The sequence below is a fragment of the Alosa sapidissima genome, chromosome 1 (genome assembly GCF_018492685.1).
Source record: "Alosa sapidissima isolate fAloSap1 chromosome 1, fAloSap1.pri, whole genome shotgun sequence".
NCBI classification, from domain to species: Eukaryota; Metazoa; Chordata; class Actinopteri; order Clupeiformes; family Clupeidae; genus Alosa; species Alosa sapidissima.
The window spans coordinates 37740937-37763170 of record NC_055957.1 but is presented as its reverse complement, the minus strand read 5'-3'; the positions used below and the strand labels follow the sequence as shown (position 1 = coordinate 37763170).

General features: G+C 41.9%; 2 protein-coding genes across 2 annotated transcripts in view; both read left to right on the top strand.

Annotated features, from left to right (window-relative positions):
* Positions 1-3654, top strand: part of LOC121682734 (zinc finger and SCAN domain-containing protein 12-like) — a 51622-nt gene extending 47968 nt beyond the window's left edge. Inside the window, exon 8 of the mRNA XM_042062699.1 lies at positions 3527-3654. The gene's annotated coding sequence lies outside the window, so the exon portion shown is untranslated. The remainder of the gene's footprint in view (positions 1-3526) is intronic.
* Positions 3655-3676: 22 nt separating this feature from the next.
* Positions 3677-20616, top strand: LOC121683280 (zinc finger protein 431-like). Its single transcript, XM_042062886.1, has 6 exons — positions 3677-3780; positions 4208-4714; positions 12289-12421; positions 15797-15830; positions 16197-16413; positions 19051-20616. Exons 2-6 carry the CDS (start codon positions 4421-4423, stop codon positions 20539-20541), a joined length of 2169 nt encoding a protein of 722 aa, XP_041918820.1. The 5' UTR covers positions 3677-3780; positions 4208-4420; the 3' UTR covers positions 20542-20616.
* Positions 20617-22234: the final 1618 nt, after the last annotated feature.

Sequence of the window (22234 nt, the reverse complement as noted above, 5' to 3'; positions counted from 1 at the left end):
AAGAATAGTGTACAGGTTTGAATGCGACACTTAAACTGGTAAGAAGTAGTAATGGTTTATGCACAGAATGCCAAACACAGAAAGATGTGGATCATGTTTTATTTACATGTAGCTATAAGCAGACAAAGATGGCAAGAAATGGACGATAATCTTGGAGAACAAGAAATGCTGGGATTTTTGCTGCACCCAGTGTGAATTTGCAGCTTGTTAAACCTAGTACATTTGCCAACGCAAGATAAACTTACTGATAAGCGCACATCCCTTGGGTATTGTGGTTCGAGCAGGCAAAGAGTCTGCAACTGTTGTTGGATATTTGGCTTTTGCCTCGACTTGCAGCCTGGCCACTTAAATCCAATGCATAGCCGATGTCAATGTTGCAAGAAAGCAAACTAAATAAGTCACATTTGTTTCGTTTTAAATCACTTAGGGAGACATAGGTTAGGCTACATGATCCAGACGTTGCGTCATGGACTATATGTATAGGCCTACAGCCTGTGCGTTTAAAAATAGTTTTCATACACAACGCAATGACTAGGCTAATAATTGGATATAGGTCATTGCTATGCATCTATTAAAATGTATAGTCAGTTACCTTGTCAACCCACACAATAGCCTAATATGACAACATTTACATTTTTCTTTTATTTACCATAAAGTCCGGTATAATACAGCCTAAACCATGTAGTTATTAGGTCAAGCATCAGTAGCTTAATCCAAGTAGTAGTTGTTTTATTTGTCGTCATCCAGAAATGCAAACCAACATGGACGCGTGAGGACGCTCGTGCCCACCCCAACACTAAACTCGTGCATGAGCTGTCATCAGCATAGACATAATATACATAGACGCCGGCTGCTGGAAACAAGAAATGCGGCCGCCATCTTGGACTGGTCATACTCCTCGTTGCGTTGCAGCAGAAAACACAAGATGACAGCACTGTGCAGCATGTTCCTGCTCAAATCGGCGGACCATACACGGGGGATTTAGCCTGGCGGGCCATTCTATATCATTGAAATGTATAGTCTGGAATCGAACCATTCACCTCGCTTAATCCAAGGGGCGGGCAGAGAATTGTCTTTCAAACTGCCTAGGCATGCAATAGGCCAGCGCTACGACCATATCCGTATCCGGTCGGCAAAACGGCAAATACATCCTTCTTCGAAAGGAATGACTTAAGTGCATTGTGTTGCTCAACTTTCAAAGAATAGCACTAGTCCAACTCCTCCAAAGTTGACGCCAACGCCGATTCAAACAACCGCTCTTCGTTCGCCATAGCCATCTTCCTTGTTGTTCACTGTCGCAGGACTGTCGTTATCCTGTTAAGCCCGCCTTAAGACTCTAACAAAATAGAGCGCTGTGACTGGATGACGTCCACGGCGTCAGCCAATAGAAATCCCTATGGTTTGGTACTAGACGTACAGGCTGAGCAAATTAATTTGCCGCCGCTAGGGTGCGTCTAGATTTCTAGGCTACGGGGGATTTACTTTTCACAAGTAAGATTTAACATTACCGTACTATTGGTTGTATTTTGTATTTTCGAACAATGTGGCCTGTATCATAGCTACATGTATGACCTTTGCAGCAAAAAAAAAACGCGTGAAAATCTGTTCGGTATTCAGTGAGGTATTTAAATTAAATTAATTTAATGCGCTGACAGCTCATTGCACCAGCCAAAGAGATTACACTGAGTGGAGTGGATGACCGATCCAAGATGGCGGCCCCACGTCTCGTCAGCGCTAGTAGGTAGCCTGGTAGGGAGTAGCCAGAGCATTCTCTGGAGTAGCGGTCGATGCGGCGTCTATGTATATTATAATTCAGTGGTGAAGTCCCGCCCCTTCCGTTTGCCTCCATGGGACCTATCTATCAAAAAAATTTGAACGGCAGTCTATGGCGAAAAATAAATTATTTTCTGGTCCCGGTTGACTTGTGCCTTGAATTACCCATATGATGTTTGTCAATTTTAAAGACAATTTTTCATGTAAAGACATTTGCAGTTTGTTTCGTAACTATTGAATTACAACATTGTGAAAGATCGTAATTCCAACGACTACAAACCCATCAGTCGCGCTAGTGACATTAGCTCATTCACAGCCACACTAGATCGTACAAGCATACCAGCAACAGGTCGTAATTGGGCTTTCCTTGCCGAAGAAAATACCATGAGTCAGAGGATTAAACACATCAGGTAAGTTGTATTCGTCTATAGACTGTACATTACATACTGTTAAGTGACATAGCAGGCAGCAAGATGCAACCGTTAACTAGCATAACAGCTCTTATCGTTTCATTACGTTGGTGACGTACATCGTTCGAGACGAGAGATGTAGTCCACTGAGTGGATTCGCACAAAACCAACATAACTTTTGAAGTCTATCGAACAACAGTACTTTCTTGACGTGAAAATTATCTTTTAAATTCACACACATCATATGTTTAATTTGTGGCACAATTCAAACTGGACCAAAAAATAATAGTTATCTCTCCATTAACTCCCGTTCATAATTTTTTGAAAGATAGGTCCCATGGCCCGGAAGTAGAAGGGGCGGGACTTCACCACTCTATGGTCATCAGTAGGCGTGTTCGACTTCGGCTGAGTCTGACTTGGTCTGGCTTTCTAGTAAACGTGATCTTCAGAGGCTAGCCGGGAGGAGCTACAACCAGGCTACAACAGAGGGCAGCTCATCCCGGACAGGCAGGCTACAGTCTGCCTGACGTGACTCGCGGGAGATATCGCGGAATTTTGTTTGCAATAAACACAGCAGAACTTTCATTCCTACTCATTAAAATGAGCACGATGACTGACGAAATAAATTCTTATGATGTAGTTTAAATAAACCACTGTTGTCATACAGTTAACAGGCCTGCATTGTAGCACATAAATTCAATATCAAGTGTTTCCCCTATATGTGTGTCTATCTATTTAGCCAACAGCAGAAAATAACAGAATATCCAAACGTTTTCAGTAGGCTAGCCTACCATTGTTGCAGAAATCACGTATAAGAAGGTATCCCTTCGATTTCTGTTTATTTTCGCATATTCCAACATAAGGAAGCAGCATGAGCCTCCCGTCATAATCGTCATGAGGACATTCCTCCCAAATGGCCCTATCACGTCTTTGAACTGACGTCATGAGGGCGTGTTTTAGCTCATGCAGCTCGTGGAAGGCAACTGCAAGATCTGTCTGCAGGCTAAGACTCCGGCGATATTTTAAGGCCATGTGACATGGTGTTACGGTGGTAAGTCCCTCCCCGGCTGACAGAAGTCGGACAGAATTTCTAACCAGCAAGCATTGCGTCCATCCCAGCATGCATCACATCAAGTCAGATCTGCCGCAAGTCGAACTCGCCTATTGCCGGTGCCCGGAAGTTGCAACCATGTAACGCCAGAGCCCGTCTACCATGTTTTCAAAAATGTCGGCGGCCAAATGAAGCTAACCCTTCAAATCCTGACCCCCTGCTTCAGATGGCATTACGAAGTATAAGAGAAAAGGAAGAGAAGATATAATGGTTCGCGCTTGTGCTTTTCCAGGTTGCGGCAAGGAGATGAGAACCTATGTTCCGGAAAGTTTTCACAGGCTACCTCTACACGAGTCAACTTGGAAGCAGTGGCTTGTTGTTTTGCAAGTCGATGTAGAGACCCCTATCCATATACTAAAACAGAAGGATTACCGGGTATGTAGTGCACATTTTGATCCAGACGACTTCATTATTAGAGGCTCTAACCCTCGACAACGAATGCGTCTGAAGAAAAGTGCCATCCCGAAAGCGACACAACTTTCTGAGGTATGGATTTATTTGGTTATTAGACTGTAACTTGTGTGAACCATGTTACCATTTATCAATCGCGTGCAGCACTGAACATTGTGTTTGCTAACAATTCCTCAGTTTGAAGTGTTAGAACTTTCCAGGTAGTTCGAGTAGGTAGGTAGAGTAGCAAATGAATGTCAATGAACAGAGTGGGGCCACTTTGGATTGATTGCAAAACTGCTGTGTGCATCATGCGTATGTGTAGCACATACATTCAATATCAAGTGTTTTCCCTATGTGTATCTAAGTGTTTCCTTATATGTGTGTCTATCTATTTAACCAACAGCAGAAAATAACAGAATATCCAAACGTTTTCAATATGCTAGCCTACCATTGTTGCAGAAATCACATATAAAAAGGTATCCCTTCCATTTCTGTTATTTTTCGTATATTCCAACACAAGGAAGCAGCATGAGAAACATGTCAAAATCGTCAAAATCCCAAACGGCCCTATCACGTCTTTAAACTGACGTCATGAGGGCGGGTTTCAGCTCGTGCAGACCGTGGAAAGGCTACTGCAAGATCTGGAGAGGGCATTTCATTGAATACAAAGAAGCAGAAGATCGCTGACTTAATTGAAAGCGTTTTGTAAGGCTTTTGCAACAGACAGCTTATAATGGGGCGATTTTGTGCAGTTCCAAATTGCGGGAAAATTCGTGGCCAAACAAGTTGCCACAGACTTCCTTTCAACGACCCAGAAAGGCTAAAGTTGTGGCTGGAATTTCTGGGGTTGGATGTGAGCACACCTGTTGAGGATCTGCAGAAAGCTGATCACCGTGTCTGCGGTCTGCATTTTACTAATGAGGACTTCGCTGAAGGTCGAAAGAAGTCACCCAAAAAGCTCTTTCGCCTGAGAAATACAGCGGTTCCCACATTAAGTCCTGGGACGACAGAGTTGGAAGAACTTGGGGTAAGCTTGCCATTTTGTAACGTATCGGATCGCCCCGTGTTTCCGTCCTCTTACGTGTATGTATCACTTACTATTCATTTCTATACAAACCAAGACAGCGGATTCCTAAATAAACGCAAGCACCCACACCATAAGTGTATCTAAATTAGCTATGTACCACAAATTACATTTTACCGTGACTCGAAGAGCTATAAACAGTCTTAAGGCTGCGCGTATAAATCTGCTTGGAGCTCCAGTAGAATTTTAGCCTGGGTGTTCCCATGCTGCCTTGCGCGCTATTTGATTCACGCTGCTAAGGCAGCCTGGAGACCATGGAGCAAATTTTCGCCTGAGATGGGGAACCAATCACAGATCAGGGGGGAAAGCAAGACGATGATGAGCTATGCACAGACGCATTTGATAGACATCCGTGGCACCCAATAAACGGAGCTGGGCATTTTTTTTCAAATATGAGAAAATGAACGTTTGGTTCCCAGACCACGTCTCCTTGAGAAGTGGTGGCGCTAGCCAGGCTAGTAGAATTTTGAGGTAGCGACGAGAATTCTCAGGGGCCGTGCACACAACGCCGGTTTTTGTGAAACCGGTGAGGTTTTGTTAAAGGGACACCAGGCAACGTTTTCGTGTTAATTAATCATCTTCGTAAATCGGTAGGCTATATGTTAAATGACTCATTACGGGGCGAATGAAGGCTCTCTCGCCCGCCCCTACTGCCTGTAGAAAGAATATCCCACTTGCAAGTTCGGTGTATCCTACCCGCCGACCAAAGCATGATCAGTTTACAGCACAGAGGCAGGCTAACGAAACGCTAGAGATTGTTGCAAACGTGTGTATAATGGCAGAGCCGGCGAAGAAGCAGCGAAAACCCTTGATGGAAGACACAAAGAAAAGGAAAAGAGCTTCAGACCGAGCGAGGGGGAGTTTCGTAGAGAAAAAGCATCAGGCTTGCCTGGTGTCCCTTTAACGGTTACGACTTGCATGTACACGACGCCGGCGGTTTAGGAGACTGAAACCGATAGCTTTTGAAACCGGCTACCGAAGTGGGAACTTTTGAAACCGCCGGCTAACTTTCACCGTGTAGACTCCTGTAGGTGCGAAGCCGGCAACTTTGACGACATAGCCCCACCTCTCAACTCAGCCACGGCACTCGACCTGACATGTTGCTTGTCAAAACAAACCAAACCATTTATTTATCATATTAAAATGTTTTTCTTTCCCCTACCAGCCTTTAGTGGCTAAGTTAGAAGCACACGTTCGCTTAACTTAGTTAAACATTAGCTTACTGCATGTTAGTGTTTTCTCCAGTGGTGCTCAGACCTAATGCCATGCTTAGGCTAAGAATTTGAAATTTCACATAGCAGTCACATACCTTGAAAATGAACTTTATTAGTTTAACAGTTGAATTGAAAACCGAATATTCTGTAGTCTCCTTATTTCATGCGACTGCTTAACCAGAGCACTTATTAGACATTCTCTGGCTTAACAAACTGTTTCAACAATGTTTTCTTCTACGCGATTCACACAAAATTATTGTGAAGCTTCTGCACAGCGGCGCCATCGACTGGTCTGACATATGCACTACAGCACATTTAGCCGGTTACACCTCTGTGTGTACACGCGAGGTTTTTTCTTGCCGGAGTCGTTAAAGGTGTGAAAGCGGTAAGAGAGAATCCACCCGGCTGTGTCGTGTAAACGGCCTCTCGGTCTAACCAAAGATCCTTGATTACTAGCGCCGCTTTAACCCTCTCTGGTCTAACCGTTCATGTGCAGGTGGAAGTAGATGACCCACCAGGCCATATTTAATCAGAAACGATCTGAAAACAGAGCTTTAAGTGTAAAATACCGAACTTGTCCTTTAAGTCTAGATTTAAAACGGGCTACAGTTGGGGCCTTTTTGATGTCACCCGAAAGTTGGTTCCATAGCTGAGCCGCATAGCAGCTAAATACTGCTTCACCATGTTTAGTTCTAACAGTAGGTTTTACCAAAGTCCTTTTAGGCAAGTCCCTCCACTCGGCGACCATATTGCAACGCTTTTTGGGCACTCCTCGGGCATCCATTTCGGCAGAAATACGCGTGCGCAAGGCTTCACGACACCAATCTTGCTCCAGCTGCGAGATCACAACACATGATTGGTACGATGTCTTCACAACACAGTACATGATTGGCGTTACAAACTAAGCCCATGCATTTCTATGGAGGATTTTTTGAGTGCTGTGTCTCCTCATTAGAAAGTCTCTGGTTTTACTAACAGGTTTTTCACCTGGGTGATGAGAGGCCGAAAAGGTGTGTACTGCTGAAGCATGTCTGATAGTTATTTAGGTCCTGCTCCCTTTATTGATTTATAAACAAGCTATAGTGCTTTAAAGTCAATTCTGTGACTTCCTGGGAGCCAGTGCTGGGACTTAAGAATTGGAGTAATGTGGTCAGTTCTTTTAGTTTTTGTTAGAATCCTAGCTGCTGCATTTTGTATCACCTGAAGCTGTAATAGTCTTTTTAGGAAGGCCTCTGAACAGTCCATTACTGGAGATTAATGCATGAATGAGTTTTTTTCTGTCATGTTTTGGCATCAGCCCTCTAAGTTTGGCAATATTTTTGAGGTGGTAAAAAGCTGATTTAGTTATTGCTTTCATGTGGCTGTTGAAATTTAGGTCACTGTCAATTAATACATCAAGATTTTTAACAGTATCCTTGCCTTCAACCCTTTTGTGTCAAGAGAGTGGCAACCCTTTCCTCCTTTTTACCAAATATGATTACTTCAGTATTTCTTTGTTCAGCTGAAGAAAATTTTGAGACATCCAGATGTTGATTTGTTCTATACACTGGTACCGGGTACCGTGATGTACACTCACAACAAGGAAAGGACGAGCAGTAAGTTTCCATCATTTACTGATTAAAGATTTGGAGCGGTCCAAACAGTGGCTGTGGGTTATCAATCTCCCAAAGTTTGGAGAGGACACAGAAATGGAAAAACCTGAAAACCCAGAGGTGAACAGCCAGAGCCATCTGGAACTGAACGCTTTCTCCCAGACGTACGAGTGTTACTTTACGGTAACAAGAAGCAAACAACCACGCACGCAGCCTTTCCCTGCCCCGCCCCGCTCTCTCTCTCGTAACGAGCCCGCTGCCCCTCCTCTGCATGTGCATTTAACAAAACATTCACGGTTGTTGAAGGATTGTTGTTGCCACATAGAAGCATTGCATAGAAGACTATTATCTATTAAATCCGCTTGGCATCGTGACCATGTTGTGCAAATTTGTTCAAAACTGCTGCATTAAGTTAACTCTGCTAATGTCTTATCACAACATAGTACATTGAGGAGACTAAACTAAGTTAAGTTATGCAATCAAGCACTCAAAGCTAATGTTAGAATACTGTTTGGATGTCGAGTTTAGCATGCTTACTCACAGCTGCTTGTCAATTGCGTTACTCATGCAGGGCTCATTTTACTCTGACACTGAGTGTTTTCCAAGACTCAAAAGTGCTTGTCCCAAGGAGAAGTACGAACTTTATTTTAACTACGTAGAAAATGTTATGAATTGATCAGCAGCCTTTTAACTGTTACAACTGTTACACGAACGTCTTAAAGTGACTCAATTAGACCTATACACTACCAGTCTTAGTCGATCGTCGGGAGAATTAACGATCGACTATCGATTAATCATTAATATTTCTAGGCCTATATTAAAATTCATTATGTATTTAACTTTTTATCAATTTAAAAATGGAATGAAAATACAGTGTGTTTTTCCTTTAGATCTTTATCACAAGAAGAATAACTTGTGGAAGTTAAACTGGACGATAGGTTAGGCTAAACTTGAAGATATTAAGCGCTGCGCTGCTCTAAAGCAGCGGAATGCGAGCCGGCGTTCAGATTAAACAGACCCTGGTTTGTTCCAAAATAATAAATTATAAAAAAGAATCATAAACATAATAATGCTTAGATCTGACAGGTTTTGTCAAAATGTAACAAAACTATCCAAGGCACAGAGTCGAGAAAGAGGGTAAGATTAGCCTATAACAATTAATTGGGCTATTTAACAAAGCTATTTAACAATGCGTTTCGTTTGGAGCGCATACCGCTATCAAAAGCATAAGATTTTCCGTTTGGTTTGGGATTTAATTTACTTTTGGACAGTTTGATTATAGTGTTGCACGGTGTATCGATACTAAAAAGGTATCACGATGCCTTCACGCAAAAAAAGGATACCATTTCCGAAGTTTTTAGAATCGATACTTTAGTAAAATAATAACGTTCTGCGTCTGTGTGAACTGCTGCTCTCATTGCTCCTTGCACGCATCTAGGCAAGTGGGCGTGTCAAGCAGGCATCTCTGAGTGAGTGAGTGCGCAGCTAACGTCAACATAGTTCTTTGCCGACAGTACTCTGCCTTGTGGATAAAACAAAAGGTGAAGTGAAATCTGGAACTATATGGGATACATCGGGAATAGTGAAGGCAAGCCATCAGGTACACAGAGGCCCGTTTGTAAAATATGTTTCAAAGTCATATATAAGCATTAGCCTAGGCTACGCATGGCTAAACACCTCGCAGACATATCCCAGTATTTTTAAAGAGTTCAAAGAACGACAGGTTAACGAATATGCTATAGAAAACACGACTACATGGTTAGTGCCAAGTTCTTCTCTTCTGCTTTAGTCTAGCCTAAGTGAAACGAGTATGGTATTTTGGGATAAGGCGAACCTTCCTTCATCAATGAATTTTGACGAGACATAACGAGCTGTAGCCTAATCATAGGGTGCTAACGTGATGAAAGCGCAATGTTCACGTCAGAATATCATTACCATAACTTGTAAACAATCTATTTCATGTTCGGTCAGTACTACTGGTAATATTTGTCATGGCATGTAGACTGCAATTTGTTCAATAATTATTGCCCAGATGTTGGATAGACTACCCGAAATGCGCTAATTAAAGCCCACAGCATATTACCAACAAAGTGAGTCCTGATAACAATAGCGGCTTATTGTTACGTGGTAGCAAATCATGTTATCAAAGAAATAGATGTAATGTAGGAATGCACACAGATTGCAACAGGTAATGGTGTAGGCCTATCTGACGACTGGGCGCAAAGAAGACCATCCTCACATTTTTCCCTTTGCAACTGTCAAAGAAATCCCATGAACACGGGAAGGCCTAGGGTAGCCTATACTGTACATCAGATGGCCTAGAGATTAGGCCCCTCTGCATAGCATTCAGTGATTTGCATGCAGTAATTTCAACACTGACCTTGATCTAGCCTATTTTGGCTATTTAAAGCTACTTTATTGCCAAAACACAATGTAAATGAACTATAACAAACAATAAAGGACTTCACACAAAGTAGGCCTACTCTTTTACTGACTATAAAAAAATAATTATTATGTAGGAAGTTTAGAATTTTAGAACCCAGAATTGACCTGCACACTGCAAAAGTGCACTGAATTCAACACAAATGACCCAATACACTTGGAGGAGGTATGAGTCCTTTCTTTTCCAGATATCTTAGGATTTCACCGTAGTATCGTTTCAGTATCGAGCATCGTGATATTTATGGCTGGTATCGTATCGAAGTCATAATTTTGTTATCGTGACAACACTATTTGATTATATTGCTCAATGTTGGGACTGATGAGCACTGAAATCTGGGAGGTATTTGATAGCTCACTATTACATTTCATGTAGTTGAACGAGTCAATATTTTCACCCGCCGTTTTTTTCTGAGACAAGACAGCCACTTTAATTCATTCAAAACGTGTGCTGTGCTGTAATGGAAACCTTATTGCGTAGCCAAGTAGCCTAAATTGAGTTTGAATTGCATGATTTACTTTATTAAATTCGTAGGCTGAAATGCCTCCAGTCGCGGCAACAATTGTGTTTAAATGTAGTAGTAGCTTAGGCCTACTGCTTCAGCCTGCAAGCTCAGTAGGGGACGGCAAGCGACTGAGCTTGAGAGCGACGTGTTGGAGACCCATGGTGTAGGACAACGACTTTTCATTGACAACAAGGTATTAACCAACCAACAATATAAAATATTAAGAGCTCTTATTTCATTGAGTTAAATAAAAACGGTGTCTTCTATTGCTCGTGCACTGATAGTGGTAGGCAATAATTACATCAGTGTTTGCATTGAACTAACGTTATCGTTTTTTAAACGATAAAATGGTCCCACGCCACACTTCACCGTGAACTCTTCATAAATCAAAGCGGAAACTCGCAGGTAATTGAGTAGCCTATAGCGTCAAATATTGTCCCCAGGTGGTATAATGTTTAATTGCTGCCACACAGTGATTCATTTAATTGCTTCAAGACACACTATGTAACGCAACCTGCATTAGTTTAAACGACAACAAATGAACGTGATTGATGAAATTCTTAATGAGCAACTATCGATCGTGGATCGATAGATCGTGGACCCATCCCTACTACCAAGGCAATCTTAAAGCACCCCCTCCCACCGCTGTCCAAGTCAACTACCGCCACAAATCGAATCCAATCCATTGGGGAACACTGAGGCTCCTATTAGTTGGGGATACCAGCTCACTGAAACTCATTGTGCCGTTTGTTCTGGTAATAAATTGCATTAAAAATGTATTGCTTTCATAGCCTGGTAATGCCACTCACCAGTGTGCTTTGTTTCATGAAGAGAATCTGGCTTCTCATGATTAACACTTTAGGAAATGAATCCAACTCTAGCAAAGTAAGAGGGCTTAGACTATCACTCCCTCAGGAAATACACAAGGCCTTGGTTCTCAGTTACTGATGGTTTATTTGTTTTCTTTTTTCACCATCAAACTCTTTAAATAACAGTAAAAGAACAAAATAAACATTTACTCATAGCACGCATACAAACATCATCTGAATCACATACATACATACGACATAAGAGCGCAAACATACCTCGCTGGCTGCACACAACCATGAGGGAATGAGGTCATACAAAAAAGCCTTAAAATGTCCTTGTAACTTCAAAATACCTTAAACTTTGCGGGTATGTCAGAGTGACCGCAAGTCTCACAGGTTACCTTTCGGTTGGCTCTCCAGGTGAGCTGTGCCACACATACAGATGTCTGTGTGCAACACAACGTCACTAATTAACAATAACATGAGACAAATCAAAAAGAAAATAAACCAAAATAACATGCACAGTAACAACATTACAAATAATAACACAACTAAACAAATATCATAAATGACAGACAAACTTTGGCAGTTACATAGACATTGCGTGAACATTAGGGATTTCTAACATCTACTGTAACTTCATTTAACCTTTATAAACTTATAATAAGCCACATTGGTAGTCAGGAAACAACATATGTAGGCCGGCCTTTGCTGAATATAAATTTACATATTCTTCAAATATAATTTCATTATGTTTGCAGAAGTTGCTACTACCATTTACCATGGCCCATCAGCCCTGGTGTCTGAGGGAAACGTTTATTGTCGTGTGCCAGACTATTATCTCTCTGAAAGGAGATTCTAGGTGGGCATGGCTAGGCTAATGCCTTTGTGTTTGTGTTATGTATACATACATCAATACATATATTTTTCATTTATGTTGTGTCGTTTATCAATTAGGGTGAGGTGAGTGATGTCCGACAGAACCTACCAGAAGGACGGAATGCTTCCCCTCAGGAAACCTCCACTGCTGAAGAGCCTACGACAGATTTACGACATGTTCTCCCTTCAGGGCCCACGCTACAACGATGTGGTAAGACACCAACTTGTATTGACTGAGCAATGTGTTACAGCTGAAAAATCTTCCTTTTTGGAGTGAAGTAATATTTTCCTTGATAATGTGTTAACGTTAACATTAATTTATCGTATTCTTTCACATTAATGCAAGGAGGAATTCTATCCTACCCTGAACACTACCCTGGCCCATAGCGTTAATGTTATGACGGGGTACATGTGATCTAGTGTTTGGCAAGGCTTTGCGTGCGATCATCACATGAAAGAGCCTTTTTCTCAGCTTTTAAACTATGTCAGCCACCCATTCATCTCAGTGGAATATCTCAGGAACTCTTCACTCAACACATGACAAACCATATGTCAGAATAAACAGCTGACCTTACCAAACACAAAGTTGTAAATCATTCCCCTGTACAATTGGCTGTTCCAGAGTAATCCGGTTTTGCAGCACATTTCTACATGTCTCCAACTTTGGGCTTTAAGTTTACAATGTGCTTAAATTGTTTAATACCGGTACATGATTTCATAACAGGCCAAATACAAAATGTTACATACAGCCGAATACGGGGGGGAATGCCTATGCACTCAATCGGATAGACCTAACCAACCAGAGCAACGAAATAGCTTACCGTGAGGTGTAGGAAGAAAACACACGAACCATCCTTCTCCACAAATGCCTTAAAATTGTTTGGTCTTTTGTAAAAGTTAGTGCCATCAGTAACTACCTAGCCTACAACACTCATTAGCGAAATCTAAGAGATACGTGGTAGGGTAGGCTATTAGGAAAAAACTGATAGCCTTTGTAAACGAGGGAACATGTCGCAATGCAACAGTGCTGTTTTCCCTTGATGAAAATGAAACCACGAGTTTTCCCACATCTCAACTTTGGCCAAAGTTTTCAGAAATAATAGTTTTCAGTGATAAAACCTCATTAAACTAGATGTACCGCAGAGCGGTACAAAATATGACCGCCGCCCAGTCCAGCACATTTTTTCCACAAAAATAAATCGCGCTGAAAGGCCTATATGATTCTAACTGTCTCACTAAATTGCATTATCCACACTCAATTCTCACTGGTATCTGCTAGACAACAAGTACCAAAACATGATTAGTTCATAGATTTCACATGTAAAATTCATTTTATACAACCCCACCTCCATCTTGCCTGTTCATAATACTGAGAAATTCTTGAATTGTGTGCATGTACATGTTTATGTTGTGTGTGTGTGTGTGTGTGTGTGTGTGTGCTTGTGTGTGTGCCTGTGTGTGTGCCTGCGTATGTGCCTGTGCATACAAGCGTACATATGTCTACTGTGTGAGTATATGTCATACATATGATTACTGTGAATGTATGTGTGTATCTGTTTGTGCACATGAAATGGGTTAACATGACCCCTGGAGGCAAACATACGGAAAAAAATGGTCATCCTAGGCCCTACAGTTCTCAAGATATTCAGAGAACTGTGTCTGCCCTACCCTCCTTTCGGGGGGTCCAGTCCATCGGGGGGGCTACAGATCAAAACGAAAAACGACGGTTCCATGCTATCCATGTGGAGTTACATGCCCACCAAGTTTTGTGTACCCCGGTCTTTCAGTGTCCCGGAAATCCTTGATGGAAATTTGGGCATGCGAAAAGAAAGAAAAAAGAAAAAAAATCTGACTTCGCTGCGCGGCGGTCATAATAATATGTATTTTCCATATGGGGTCTTAAAAGCCGTGTATCCTTCTAGACACAGCGTTTTTGTTTCAAACATAAGCCTAATCTAAGCGTGCTCAGATGATGTGATAGACCAGGCGCTGTTGCTCACCTGTCCCATCATCGTAAAGCCCGATTTGATTGGTCCGCCTGATCTAGGGCAAGCATACTTGTTCCACAATGTAGCAATGCCAGACCGAACTTCCCGACCTCAAATGTTGTGGGCGGGACTACGTTCGGAATGGCACCCAGGCTAGGTCTACTGCTGTGAATAGGCTAAATTCAACTTTGATCATTTTTATGTAGGCCTACTGTAGGCTATTGTTAACTTTGGCCTCGGTTCCCTGAGTGTGGTCTTCGTGCCCCCCGCCAAATATGCCTAACCGAAGGCCAAGTCGCCTTTACCCTAAAATTATGAAATTCCAGGCCTGAGGGGGGGGTGTAGAAATGGTCCCTAATATGTGCCTGCCAACATAAATAGTCCATAGCCTACCTAACTACGTAGCCTTATGACAGAGCAGAAGGTGGTGAAAAGAATATTGGTGAAAGTGTGGTGAGCTGCTTAAAATGTGACTTGTTTTGTGTGCTATGGCAGTCGTTCTTAAACTGGGGATCACCAAAGATACGGGAGGGGTTGCGAAATGATTTGCAGTCTAAATTAAAGAACATTTTCTAAAGGTTTCTAGACCAACATGCTTAAAAGGAACTCCCAACTATTTAGACATGTTTGCCTAAATATGCTAAAATTGCTCTCCCCTACAAAAAAATATAGTTAGAAACGCATAAAATAATTTTGTTATTTAAATAAATCCTCACAGTTTAATACACCATTTGAACTACAGAGTATTGTAGCGTGCACAATGAACTCTAGGTCGATGCCGTGTATTGGTTGCAGTCAGGTTGAGAGTTGAGGCATAGGCAGTGCTAGTCATTGGGCAAAGTCAGGTAATTGCCTCGGCCACTAGGGGGCCTCGTCGGATTTTGTATTTTGTGTTTTTGTTTTTTTTTAATTATTGATATTTTGATCCCGTACAAAATCTACCAGTGAGCCGCCCCACAGCATATGCCGCAGTGCTTTACTTTCTGACGCTACAATTAAGACACTGCTCTCGTGCCACTACTACGCCTCCAAATTGTCCTTTGCCCAGGGCCTCTCTCCCTCTGCACTAACATGCACAGATTAAAAAAGGGAGCCTTTTGCTCTTAAAGGAGCCACAGCACTTTTTTGACAAGGCACTATGCTATTCGGTTGCTGTTGTACATGCAGGACTACTGCGATGATAGATAAGATAAGCATGATCATTTTGGTCGTTATATTAGTCATGGTAAATTTCGTCATGGTAAATTTTCATACGGTTACAGCTGCTGACAAAGTAGAGCTCTTTACAATAGACACTGGTCCTCAGTTGGCATTGGCAATCGGTTTTGACGCACTCTTGCTTCCTCACCTCTCTGATAGTCTTCATTTTCATGTAAATCTCGACTACTGTCTTCCGCTTTATCCTTCTGATTTACGGTGCACTATGAGAGCTTGATGGTACATGTTAAACCCATGTAGAATATAGAAGATATGATGTTTGAGTATTATTGCTGAAAGCAATATGTTTATAAAATCCTACCATTGAATAAAGATTAGACGTGCATATATAAATGGTCTACTTGGCATTTATATTAAAGTTAGATTATTATACCCTACAGATACCCAGAGAGAGTCCACCACTGTACAAGGCAGGTAAATGCATTTCTTATAAGCTTTACGTGCATTGACATAATGCTACATTAAAATAAATGATTGATTTCAATTTTAGAAAATCCACCACAGGGATAAGCTAATGAGACCACAGTGTTTCTGTGGAAATAAATTCTGGATTTAAAATGATTGTAATATATTATTATGATAGTAAATTAATCTGCTGTAGAGTAATGTATTTTACAATGTTATGTGTACAATTCAAGATGCACCATTATGTCAGCGACTCTTCCTGTGACATCCATGTATTTGAAATGGAAAATATTTGATGGTGTGCAGGGCAAGATTTTTTTTCGAACTTTTATTTACCTACTCACTGCTTCACTTGTCTTTGTTGTGTTGTTGAAGGAACGGCCTAATGGAGGATGTCGTTGTGAAGATTGTTTGCCTGCTAGAGCTGTTCCAGAAGTGCTTAGGGTGCTACAGTGATGCCTGCAGTATCACTACAGAACGCAAGGGACTTGAGTTCCACGTGGTGCAGCAGTGCTGGAGCTGTGGCAAGACCAGGAACTGGGCGAGCCATCCTCCAGACCACCAGCCACCTGACCCAACAGTCTCTCAAGAAGTAAGGGTCTGGCTAATGTTCATTTCGTTAGATGAGACGAGACCAAATATGTTTGTCAACAACCTTTTCTTCCACGACTAAGACGAAATGTTGCTAAAGATAGGTCTTTGATAACAAAACTGCCATAAGTGAGACCAGTGGCCAAATTCACACACTGTCCACGTCACAGTATGAGTCATACAGATGTCATACACGCATCGCATGAAGGAGCAGAACCTAAGCTTTCCAACGATATTAGTGGATAAACGGTGTGATAAATGGTTCATAAGACAATTAGCCTAACGTTGAACTTTAATGAAATGTTATATTCCGCACATGGCTCTGCACACCCATTACTCTCAGTGAAATATCTCACAAACTCTTTACACCAGTGTTTTTCAACCACTGTGCCGGGGCACACTAGTGTGCCGTGAGACATCATCAGGTGTGCTGCAGAAAATTACCCAAATGTCACTCACTGGTCCAGAAAAGCAACTGTGGTATCAAAGAATTTATAACCACATGCTGTCATTGATTGTATGATTGCACTATTTGTTGTACAACGGGGGCCCCATACCCAGTATTCACAGAATAATCACATATCCAGTTCAACAATTAAGTTAGATATAGTCACCTACAAATGAAAGAGGGCGCTTGTTTTAGTGAGCAGGTCAAGCCATAATAAGGCCATATCTGTGTATTATTTGAAATTTTAGGCTATGGTATGTTTATTTTTTCTTCACACAGGATGTTAGTGTGCTGTGGGACATTTTAAGTGTCAAAAGTGTGCCGTGGCACAACAAAGGTTGAAAAACACTGCTTTACTCAACACATGACAAACCATATTTCAAAATGATCAGCAGACCTTAATGAATACGAGGATATAATGCATACCTCTGTACAATAAGCCGTTCCTGAATAATCATCACTTGGGAATGGGTCTCCAAAATCAGCAACATGACTCTTTTAGCTAAGTTGCAATGAAATCATTCAACAAGTGTGTTTTGTCAGGTAATTATGACATTTAACCAGTATTTGAGATTGATCAAATTTAACTAAGATGCCTTGTTCTTTCTTAACTAAAACTAGACTAAAATTATGAGACTTTTAATTGACACAAACTTGACTAACATGTTGATATGTGAATGACTAAATATGACTGAAAACTAACAAGGACATTTAGCACAAGATTAAATAAAATAAAAAACAGGTGACAAAATTAACACTACACCTGGCTCATGTTTTTGTATGTTTGGCTATGACTCAGCTTTGTTGAGGAATAAATCAAGGGCATAGGTGAATGTTCCAAAAGTATACCACCTATGGGAGGGTCTACGGCTAATAAGTTACCATACTTTATAGTTGGCGTAGCATTCTGTGGAGCTTCAGTCATTTTGATGGAGGAACACAACACTGTATGACTGGCTCCATTACCTCTTAAAGCTGCAGTCTGACAGATTGAGGGGACTTAGCCAAAATGTTGAATGTTTACAACTCTCATGCCCCACTACCATTGAGCACCCTCTCATGGAGTTTGTGCTTGTCAGTGCGCACCAGACTGCACCAGACTGTGATTGACAGTCAGATCTCACACAGCCCTGCTCTGATTGGTCCAGAAGAACCGGGAGCTGTGGATTATTCCAAAACAAATAACAGACTCTTGGTGGAGGTAGAAGAAGGTGTTTTTTTTAAAAAAAAATATATATTTTTTAAACTGCTGATTTATGCTGTTCTGTCAGAGCATAGTGTCGGTTTCAGTGAATATGATCAAAAAAGTCTTGCCAACTGCAGCTTTAACCGGATTTAATAGCAATCTAATTTAAATAGTACAACATAAAACATTATTTAATTGTGTGGCCGCCCGCCGGAGATTAGTCAACGTATGGGTAACACTGACATGCAACTTTCAGTCGTGCAGGAGATAAGTAAGGGATATTGGACAACACGGTCAAGGTTGCAATACGGCCCGTGCATTAATTTCTGTTAACAGACCACCGTGGAGTCCATTATCCCACTTATTCCACTGTTGCTACTTGCATTGTGTTCATTTCCAGTTGTAATTTTAAATGTTTTAATCGCTAGAACTAGTAGTTCGTTTTAAATGGATGGTTGCTACGGCCAAGGCCAGTCGTTAGTTCTATCTGTGCCGTTGTCAAGCAGGCATATCCCAGGATTCTGATTAACTTTAGCTTTGAAACATCGCTATTTTACTTAGCCTGCTGCCATCGATCTAGCTAAAAGCCACCTTTGTCATATGCTACAAAGTTGCTATGTTCTGAACGTCTGTATTTTACAGCTCCGATGCAACGTGATGGGTCATTTAAACTTCACAACGAGTTCGGCGAATTAATATACAAGTGTGATACGGCCAAAAAAATTTATCTATTGGATCTACTTCATAGGTGTGCAAATAACATACGTTTATTGGTTGTTCTAAATTACTTAGGACAATGGGAAATTCAACCAAGCAGTGGGATAAGTTACCGTATTGTCTGAATAAGGGACTGATCATGGGACAGACCCTTCACCTCTCATTGGTCATGGTAAATCAGTTTCACTCTGGTATATCCATGATAGCATAGCCGTTTACTATGGTAATGGTGCATCCGCATTTTATTCTGAATCAAATTACTAATTAAAATGAACTGTTTCATATAGACACCTCAAGAGTCAGAGCCCTTACCCGAAGACGTGGAGGAGGAGGAGGATGAAGAGGAAGATGTGGAGGAGGAGGATGAAGAGGAGGAAGATGAGAAGGAGAAACGGAAGTCAAAGAGGAAAAGGAAGGACAGTGATGAAGAGTGGGATCCGAGTTCAGAAGAGTTCATGGAGACGAGCAGCGAGGATTCTGAAGGTGTTGATGAAGGGGAGGAGCATATTCTCCAGGTTGCGTGGTGCTGTGACTGTGGAGAGGAGGCCAGTGCCCGCTGCTTCAAGCAGAAACACCTGCAGCTCTACTGCTGTGTTAAGTGTGGCTACAAGGTCGGTGACCAGGAGCTGGACTGCACAGACGGCCAACACACCATCAGCCCAGAGGCCCCTACTGCTGCAGACCAAGAGAGCTCTTGTGATGTTAGCCAAGCAGCTGAACGCGCATGCAGCCCAGACGCCAACAGCAGTAACAAACAAACTGCTTCCAGTGATCGTCTTGAAGATTCAAATAGCATTAGCAATCAAGGGGTCATAAACTGTGATGAGCTGCATAAAACCAGAAATGGCAACCAAGGGTTAAACAGCAGCAGCAGCTGCCACAGAGTCTGTAGCGATACAAAACAGGGTTCTGTGAGCAGCAGCGACCACAGAGGTACCAGAAATGAAAGCCCAGAAGACACCAGCAGTAGAAATCAGGGCGGTAACACTGCGTCTGAAGTCGAGTCGTCTAACAGCTGCCACCAGGAAACTAGTGCAGCAAATGAGGAGAGACGACACCCTCCAAAATATGCCGTCTACTTCAGTGATCTGTACAGCCTGCAGACCCATGTGGAATACTCTCATGGTCATAAACGTGAGCTCTGTCCAGACTGTGGAAAGTTTATCGACAGGCACGACGGCCGGACTTCGCATGTCTGTGATCACAAAGTGAAGCTGCTCTCGTGTCTGACTTGTGGCAAGCGTTGCGTCAATGAGGTAGGCCTCCGTAAACACAGTCGTGTGCACACTGAAGACTATGTGCTTCCCTGTCAATGCTGCTACAAGAAGTTCAGGTTCCAGAAAGACAAGCGGGAGCACGAGGAGACCCACAAGGGGGAGAGCCTGAAGTACCGCTGCTCCGAGTGCCCCAAACGGTTTGCAGATCGCTCCAGTCGAAACGCTCACAGGAAGACCCACTGGAAACATGGCAGGTTCTTCTGCAAAGTGTGTGACAAGGGCTTCCCCGATCCCCATCACCTCAAGAGACATGAGTTGGTCCATACGGGAGTGAAGCCCTACAGCTGTAAGCTATGCAACTGTTCCTTCAACCAACCAGGCCATCTCAAGTCCCACATGCGCCTCCACACAGGGGAGAGACCTTTCAAGTGCCAGGACTGTGGGCAGTGCTTCAACCACAACATCAGCCTCAAGAACCACATCCAGCGCAAACATGGACCAGCAGCTGAGGTGGGGGAGGGAGGAGATTGGGGACAAATAGACCATAGGAACTGGGTCTGATGACCAAAAAGAATAGGTGCTACAGGATTCTATAGGTAAAAATAAAATGGTCAGAATTTGGTCATTATGTCTTCATGATTGCCCTTTGTGTTCTTTGTCATTTCAGTAAGGTTGTAATGTTTTTTTCCCCCCATCTTGGTTGGTTTGGATAACTTGGTGATAATAGAACATTTGTGAGTTCTAAAACAGCACTATATGATTTGATAAAATAAGGGTTTTTTTGATTTTATGTATTTGTCTCTGTTGGAAAACTAGTTCTGAGCTCCGTCCTGCAGTTCTTCAAAACATACATAAAGACGGCAACATCTCACCAATACATCTATGCACTCCCACAGTTAAACATCATCGATGGCCACTCATATACACTCATATCACTCTGTGATAATGTTGACCCATTACAAAATTCCAGATGGATAATAAAAACATAGTTATTTCAATGAAACAGTAACAATGATATTAGATCTGATTTTTTCTATATGATTTGACCAATTGGGAGCATATTGAGGATAAAAAAAACAGAGCCCCCAGGATTGATCATTGGGTCACACCGAGTATTGGTGTTGGTCCAGAGGTGCAGTTTCCAATGGCAACCAGAGTATCTTCTAGAATCTAGATTTAAGTTGGTCTTAGTCTAAATCTAGATTAGGTTTTAGTGCCTTGAAGTGCCCCTGAAGAAACTGGTGACCACGTCATACCATAGAGCAGGGCTTTTATACCAGTGGTCTGCGGCTCGGAGGCATTCTTGGTGGTCAGTGGCCACTGGTCAATGTTGAAGTCACTATATTTTATTCAGCATTGGTCTTCAGTTTCTTGGTCATAATGGTGGTTCCTGGGTCACAATCAGTTGAAAATTCCTGCCATAGATTTATTGGCACTAGACTATATATTTATAACAGAGTTATAAAAAAAGAAAATGAATAACATTATCATTGAATCTGATAAATCGATTACTTGCATAAAACTGGAAATTTTTTTAAAACTAACAAATCAATTAGCGATAGTCCTACGTTGAATGGAGATTAACAGTGAAAGGGAAAGACAAGTGGATATTCTGGCTAAGCATGAAAGAAAAGTTAAGGAAACGCGGTCATTTTGCTGCAGCTGCATGAGTCTACCTGCAGACTGCGGAAACTTAAACAAGCTGGCCCAGTGCTGATTGGTTGTCGCCGAAGCCAGTTGACTGCATCACTTGGGGTTCCCTGACTGAACCAATTAACTACTTTCTTGAAGGGTTTTAAGACTCAAAATTACTTTACAATAGCTGTGCAACATGAACAGGATCCATGTGAGGCACCATTGTGCGTGTTTAACTCGTTGATTGAGCATTGTAATGTTTATGACCATATTGATATGTAACAACATGAAACAATCCATATGACAGCTGAGCTTGCACAGCACCAGAGCCTGTTTATGGCCACCTATTAAAACTTCTCTGACAGCGTCAACATTACTGAAAACTAAGGCCCCCGAAGGACCATGGCAGGAATTATTTTTTAGAGGTGTAAATTTATTTATAGAGCTTCATTTGCATTCCCTCGCAGTCGCAATCATTTTGTGTTCCCTTGCAATATGTTTTTGCATTCCCTTGCAATACGTTTTACAATACTTTGCAAAACCTGTTGCAGGAATGCAAAGTTATTGCAAGGGAAATCAACAGGAGCAAAAAAAAATAAATGTTAATGTTCACCTCTAG

What these genes read in the sequence shown, in the direction of transcription:
- LOC121683280 (XM_042062886.1), top strand. Translation starts at nt 4,421, where the DNA reads ATGGGGCGATTTTGTGCAGTTCCAAATTGCGGGAAAATTCGTGGCCAA. An exon ending in CAGAGTTGGAAGAACTTGGG is followed by an intron (nt 4,715 to 12,288) that starts GTAAGCTTGCCA and finishes TTTATCAATTAG; the next exon opens with GGTGAGGTGAGTGATGTCCG. An exon ending in ACCCAACAGTCTCTCAAGAA is followed by an intron (nt 16,414 to 19,050) that starts GTAAGGGTCTGG and finishes TGTTTCATATAG; the next exon opens with ACACCTCAAGAGTCAGAGCC.